The sequence below is a fragment of the Cyphomyrmex costatus genome, unplaced genomic scaffold (genome assembly GCF_001594065.2).
Source record: "Cyphomyrmex costatus isolate MS0001 unplaced genomic scaffold, Ccosl1.0 scaffold122, whole genome shotgun sequence".
Classification (NCBI taxonomy): Eukaryota; Metazoa; Arthropoda; class Insecta; order Hymenoptera; family Formicidae; genus Cyphomyrmex; species Cyphomyrmex costatus.
Window position 1 is genome coordinate 772,023 of NW_017275196.1, and position 8,000 is coordinate 780,022.

At 26.2% G+C, this 8,000-nt stretch overlaps 1 protein-coding gene across 1 annotated transcript in view; it reads left to right on the forward strand.

The window, feature by feature from the left end:
- LOC108780209 (uncharacterized) overlaps positions 1-7,788 on the forward strand; it is a 9,822-nt gene extending 2,034 nt beyond the window's left edge. The window contains exons 2-8 of the mRNA XM_018547848.1: positions 626-752; positions 2,070-2,163; positions 2,429-2,544; positions 5,488-5,721; positions 5,901-6,103; positions 7,039-7,104; positions 7,179-7,788. Coding sequence (XP_018403350.1) covers positions 626-752; positions 2,070-2,163; positions 2,429-2,544; positions 5,488-5,721; positions 5,901-6,103; positions 7,039-7,104; positions 7,179-7,324 — 986 coding nt within the window. The 3' untranslated portion in view covers positions 7,325-7,788. The remainder of the gene's footprint in view (positions 1-625; positions 753-2,069; positions 2,164-2,428; positions 2,545-5,487; positions 5,722-5,900; positions 6,104-7,038; positions 7,105-7,178) is intronic.
- The last annotated feature ends 212 nt before the right edge of the window (positions 7,789-8,000 follow it).

The following is an 8,000-nucleotide window of genomic DNA, read 5'->3' on the forward strand; positions in this document are numbered from 1 at the left end:
TATATATATATATATATATAATATATATACTCGTTAATATTAATTTAAAACTTTGTGTTGGAAAAAAATAGTTTAAGCAAAGTTAACAAATTTCTACCATGCTTAAACTAATTCTGCTCATTATTTTGCATATAAAAATATTAATATGTAATTACCAGAAAGTGTGAAGAAATATGTTACTACTTTAATCAAAATTTTAATATAAAATGTAAAATAATATTTGCGATATATCTGTTAACAATGAGAGAGCCATTATCATAGCATTAAAAAAGTTTCATATTTCAAAACCAGGATTACTATAAAATAACGAATTATAACAAACATTAATTAAGGACAAATTTTTGATAATATTTTAGTAATATTTTTAAAGAGACCCATGTCCTTTAAACATTAAACATTAAAAAATTGTAAACCATTATTTTGAAGAAAAATATAAATGCAAATTGCAAACGCGCATTGGCGCATTTTATATAACAATAGATCGTTTATTATACAATTTTTCAAATTATCAGATTATTTCGAGTGTTCTCTTTTTTTTCTATTTATATATAAACATATTACACGTGCGGTTTAAATTCTCACGGTCCTATAAAATTTAATATTGTATATTACATGAATATTACAGTCCAACCACAGACGGTGGATGAACATTACAAATTAATCCTAGAAGATAAGAATGTAATTGATACAGAAGCAACCGATGTAACATCCAATGATCTTCCAGAATGGTACAATAAACATTTATATAAAGAGTAAGTACTTAAATTTAATTAAAATATTAAAGTTCAAATTTCATTCCAATAGTAACAGTCATTCCAATAAAATAAGCAAAATAAATATTTTTTCGTATTAAATATAAATCGAGACATCTCATAAGAATATTAAAATAAATTGCCTTTGAGAGCCAACACTGGATAAAAATGTGTAATAAACTTATATTGATCTTTAATTCTAAAATCTCACACGATCACACTATTTATTTCAGTGAATTTTTCACTTCAATGATTGTGATATTTGTTTACAAGTGGACAACACTATATAGCTATTAGTTCGTTTCTGTATTGTTATTATTTATTACATCATTTACTTCATTAAAGAAGAGTAGTGGAAGCCGGGACGAAACGCCAACTTGTGATATTCTTCGCAATATATTAAATTAATTTTTAAGAATTCGGTTGCGGTTGTTGAGGACTCTGTGAAGACGAAATTTTCCATATATACTGATATTATTATTATAATAAATTTATATATATATCTAGTACAGCTCAAATTTGTTCTTGACCGGGGAGGTATATTAAGTTTAATTTGAAAAATTCATTTGAGCGGATATTATAATTTAATTTAGTTCATTAAAGAATTTTTTCTTGCATTGAAAATGACCTGGACTAAGGTCGAAACGTTTGCAATTTTATGTAATTAAATAAAGTTTATTACACATTTTTATCCAGTGTTGGCTCTCAAAGGCAATTTATTTTAACATTTGATTTATTCATAGGAGCCTCTTGTACACTGAGAAAAAAAAGTAGTAAACTCAACTAAATTAGCGGTCACGGGCTGTCAAGCAAATATTTTGTTAATTCAAAGATATTATCCTGTCGAAATAAATAAGTCATTGTTCAATGTACCACTGCGTATTTGATTCAAATACATAATATTTCGACTAAACAAAATATTTACTTGACAGCCCGTGACCGCCAATTTAGTTGAGTCAACTATTTTTTTTCTCAGTATATATATACTGTTATTAATCTCATAAGAAATTAATAAATATAAAAAATTTAATTATATATGAAAATAAGAATATAAAACTTTAAAGTATATTCAAGCATAATGCTATGCTTTTATAAACAATTTGTATTTTTCCACATTTTTAGATATAAACATTATTTCGTATATAAACATTAATAAAATTTAATAATTTAAAAAATATTTAAACATTCTCTGTATATTTTATAAACGTTGAGATGCAATATAATTTATTTAAATCAAATATTTACTTCCTGTTTTACAATAATGTTTTTAGCATTGCTTGTTTTACATTTTCAAAAATCTAAAGTTTATAATTTTAGAGCTCAAAAATTTTATGAGAGAAACTTAATGTCGATAATAGCAGCGAGCACGGTAGGACTTGTTATAGTATTTGCAGTGGAAACAATACTGAAGGTATTAAAATTTTATATTTTTTGTTAATAATACAAATATATTAAAATAATTATTTTTGCATATAATAATCTAATCTAACTGTATGGTACATAAATTTTGTATAGTATAAACGGGATCTTTTTTACTTTCATATATTTTAATTAAACATGATCTCAACATGAAAATAGTTTCATGAACTACACTTACGAATTCATTGTGTTAAATAAAATTTATTATAAAAAATAACAGAATATTAATCATCGTCAAATTGTTTATTTTTTAATAGGTGCTCTTGTATACAAAAAAAAGCAGTTCAACTTGTTCAGCTTTTAAAAGATACATCGAAACTATATTACATACACATAACATATATACATGTGATCCAAATGATACAGATTCCAAGTAAGTTTTTTTCAATCTACAATTTTTTAATACTTTTTGCTAGTCTTTTATAATTCATAAATATAATACCCCAAGTCATTTATTTGTAAAATACAATCACATTTTTATTCATTGTATAAATTATACACAAAGCAACCTTTAAGATGTATTAAAAAATATTTACAAAATGAAAAAATTAAGAAAAATCACATTTTTCAAGTTAAATGTAATCATTTATAAAGAATGTAGATTTTACATTCGATTTTACGATGAATATAAACAATAATAAATTCTATACTCATTTTTAATTAAAAAAACTGTTTTATCGTAAATTGTAGAAGATCATTCTTACATTCGATTGAAAAAATTAGTTTTTCTACTTTTTTAATAAGTAAGTAAGACTGCTAAACTTATTTTGTCTCTTAAACCTCGTGACCATATAACGTATATTAAGCAGAAACTCTCGCATAGAGACACTATTTATTCCTAATTACATAACGTAGTATATTTATAAAATTTTATAGTGATATATCACATTTCAAGATTACTTCCAGTTATATAAAAAAATGTGAAGATGTTTCTACATAATTTATACAAATCGTAACTTTTTTACAAATCGCGGTATGATCTATCTTTATCAAATAACAACATACGCAGTTTGGAGATTCTCTCGTTAATTTCTACGCTACAGCGACTGCGTTCATTAATAACAGAGTAGCAACGAGTATTAGAAATGACTTATGTACTTGCTCATTTATTAACAAAAAGCCAAACTATTTATAATTTCCTGTGATACGAAAAATATCAGATACGTAATAAGTTTCACCAACCTGATTTAAATAGAAAAATTAACTCTTTAAAAAATGTCGACATTGATCAACACACGATTTAATTTATTGTGTATGGTTGAATCGCATCTGTGTATATCTTGCGTGTAGTCATAAATCATTCTGCATCTGTGTTTGTCATTTGCGAATTATGTAGAGACAGCTTAAAGTATCTTTGTTTTTTTTTTGTATAATTCTTTATAATATCTGTTTGTAATATATCTAAATATATTTTAAATATTTTTTAAATAATTCAAACACCTGATAAAATGCCTGATAAATGTCTGATAAATTTCAAATTAATCTTAAATGTACAATATACAAGATACGGCAATAAAATTGAGTGAATATTAAGCTGTCTCTATATAATTCGCAAATCGCGAAATGTAATTCGCAAATGCACATGAATGACGTATCATCGAACGCAAAAGTATAAAATTGCGGGAATATTGATATTTTAAAGCTTTAACATTTTGATTTAAGTTAGATTAGAGAAACTTGTTATATGTCCGACATTCTTCGTATCACGGAATTATAAATAGCTCTCTATTGATAAATTGAGCAAATACAAAATACTTTCCGCTACTCCTTTGCTATTCTGTCATTGATCAATTCGATCGCTATAGTGCAGAGGTTAACGAGACAATGAAGTATAATTTATATAAATTGTTACTCGCAAAATACAGATCTTTATTTTCCGCTTGCATTTATGGACTACGTTTTGCGATTTGTCAATGTAGAAACAACTTTATGAAAATAAACATAACTTCATATAAATGATAATTATTGTTCTTGAAAGAAATATCTTCTAAAGACAATACACTTCTGACAAAGTTCGTACAGCTTACGGAAATTCTATAAAATCATCTTTGAATTGCAACAAATCTTATTGTCACATGGTTCAAAATGAATAATGCAATACTCGATTCTTGAGTCAGCGTTCTATTAATCCGTTTTGAATTACTGTTTTTACTCTTTCTTGCGTAATCTTGATGTTTTGCAAATTTTTTCGTACCTTAAACTAAAAAAGACGATGAAAGGAACTCGATTTACATAAATAAATTCAGACGTTCAAAATAGGTGATAATAAGACTTAAGACGACATCCGAACTCCAAAGGTACCTAACTTATTTCCTAGAATTTTCGCAAACATTGATAAAAGTGTATTTTCTATGGAGTTTACTTTGAAGAATGATAAAGAACATTTGTATTAATTAAGTGATGTTTATTTTCTCATGACATTCACCGAACTTTATTGCTATATCACGTACATAGGCATTCCTTTTATACCACGTCAACAAAAACACTTCGTCATCTTTGAACGTTTGCCATTAAGTCGCTTTTATAAAAAGTATCCAGTATTTTAAAAACAGAGATGAATTAATAGACTGTACACTAATTAATTGTAAATTGTGTTTATAAAATGAGTTAGAGGATTCATATATAATTTAACTTATAATGCGTTTTATTCGTTAGCAAAAGATATGTTACAAACACAAGACTTAATAATAATGCATAGTTTTTTAATTATATAGTATATATTTTACATGTTTTGACGATGAATATAAATAATAATAAAATCTATATTCATTTTTAGTTAAAAAGCAGTTTTTATCGCAAAAAATCAGTTTTTTAATTAAAGAAACTAGATTGCCTACTTCTAATAATAAATGAGACTGCAAAATTTGCCTCCTTAATCTCTTGATTACATAACATATATTACGCAGTATAAGAATACTACTATAAATCCTGTTTACAAGACATGTAAGCACATTTATGAAATTTTATAATAATGTATGTAACTTATAATGCGTTAACGAAAGATGTTATCGATATAAGACTTAATAATAAATAATTTTTTAATTATCATGCATCAAAGGTATCAGACTTGTACACATACATATAGCACCTTCAAGACATCGTAACTCGAAAACTATTAAAAACATTAGTAAGCCTTATAACATTTTTTGTTCCACATTATATAAGCTACATTATATGAAAACTAATTTATTCATAAGACGTAATTTCATATACATAGATTAAATTTAAATCAAAACTTTATGTAAATATTAAAGTTTTTTATATATAAAGAAACACATACAAATAAGTAAATTTTGAAACTTTTAATATCTGCTAGATGGTACAAATCGATAAATGCAATTCGTTGGCATCACGTAATGGCAACCAGGATGACAAAAAAGGCTGGAGTTGGAGAGATACAACAAAGAGATATGGTCCTTACACAGTTCGGTTTTTTGGGATACACCTTCACTGCATCTAAGTATTTTGGACTAAACAATACACTGGAAGAAAACGAAGCATTTAATCATTTTTGGCGTGTAAATGGTTATATGTTAGGAATCACTGACAAGTAATGTATACGATGTTTAATTCTGATTTTTACTAAGCAAGTTTAGCATATTCAAGTTTAATATATTCTATTATATACACACAATCTCTAATAAATATAAATAATTTATTTTGACAGAGATGTGTACAAACAAGTTATATATTTGTAATTTTATTAATTATATTTGTTCCTATCTACAGTTTGAATATATGTCGCAAAAACGCAAAAGAAACTACCGAATTATGTTATAAGTTCAAAGATTTGTATGGAACTTATTTGAGTAATGGTTCACCTGAATTTCATGAAATAGCGGTAACTACATTAAATGCGATATGGTACGTTGATGTAACCGCGGATATAGATTCTTTCATGGCATTTGCCTATAAATTACATGGGCTCCCAGGTAAGCACTCAATGTTTACTTTGATTGAAAATATATTTTTATTTCAGTAATCATAGAGATATTTATTGTTCTTTTATAATTTATATTTATTTATTTTTTCAAGTATTTAATTCATGTCAAGTATAAAATTTTATAGTATACTGCTAATAAATATAAGCAATGAGTAAAATTAAAATGTTTCTCGTAATAATTGTAAACAATGGATCTACCTCGATTTTTGACCTAGTCTATGTAGTCAAGTTCATGACCCTAAGTGATCATGACAAAGTTTTAATCGCCAATCGTTAATTATTTGTTAGAAAGTTATTAGCGCTATTAAGGATGGAAAATTAATAAGAAGAAAATCGAAAATTATTACAGAACGGTACAGTTATAGACCTTGTTTCGCCCAGTAAATCCCAAGATATAGGGTGGATCTTCTCGTCAAATCAGAAATAGATTCAGATTTATAACTTTCCAATATAAAATTATAAACTGAAATGCACATTTATATTGTTAACTATATTTATTAAGCTTAAAGAGCGATAGATCACCTCTGTGAAGATCACTCGTTAAAATTATAACCTCGACAACATATGTTATGATAAATATTAAATTATTTTGTACGATCGTATATTATCAAACAAACAAAGAAAAAAGTACAGCCAATAACGGTCAAAGCTGGATCAAAGTGCTTATTATAAATATGCGTGATTTTAACATGTTAAGATTATGATCATCAAAGCTGCAGCGTACGTTGTTTTCAACAATTATCATTTCTTTTTTTTATCAAAACCCGATTGATTATTAAATTCATTGTAATCTTTCGATCTGATTTGATTTAATATTTATTGTATAACGACTATTGTCTGTAAGATTAGATGCCTTTTAATTATTGATGTTACCAACATTAATAACATACTCCGTACAATTGACAAAAATAATTTATATTACAGATAAAAAGCTTGGTTGGCGTAGTTGGTTAATTATGAAATATCGTGAATGGTTATTTTATCTGTGTCGTAAGTATTGTACCAATATTTGTGATATTTTATGATATACCTACATATATTGATTTGTTCTTTGTCTTTTTTAGTTGTGCCTTACATCAGAGTAATAGTAAGAGCATATAGTAACTTATTTGTGCGGATTGTACTTTGGAATGCACGTTACTTTCCTATACTTGCGTGGATAAATCATGGAAAAGATAACGTTCGACTCAATTTATATCCTAAACATTAACAACTTCGATCTTACTAATAATTTATCACATTAATATAAATCAAGCAAATTACTTTTTAAAATATTTAACACGTTATTACATATTATACATAGTATAGTATAAGAATATAAGGTATGTCATTCTTGAAGATGCGCAGTCACCTCGAATATGGCGGCTGCTATTTTGAAATCGTGAACGTCTCAAATTGTAAATAGGAATATGATTGGTACCATTTTCCTAATTTCACTAATTTTAGAATAAGCACTTGATTGTTTGTTCTATTTACTCTATTATCATTATGCGCAATGAAATACCTTATATCATGTAATTACATTGTATTTTAATCATTTAACTGCACTCAAAAAATGTGGTTCGAAATGCAACTATATAGTACTCAACAGTAACTAGTGCTAATAGCGACTCTTCGCCAGTACTTACTCTTTAGAGAATATGTACAACTTGTTGAAATGTTGAATATTGGTTTACACAATAAAATATTTTAATCAATTTTTATTTCTTTATTTAATTTCATAACATAAACATTAAAAATAACTCGTTTTCTCTCTCCCAAGTTTGTTACCTCTCTTATCAGAGATGTAATTTCTTTGCGTATATCCACTGATATACCTGTATTTCATTTTAATTGACTCACAGGCAAATACCTCAAAAAATATGAAAGATACGATAGTAAGACAT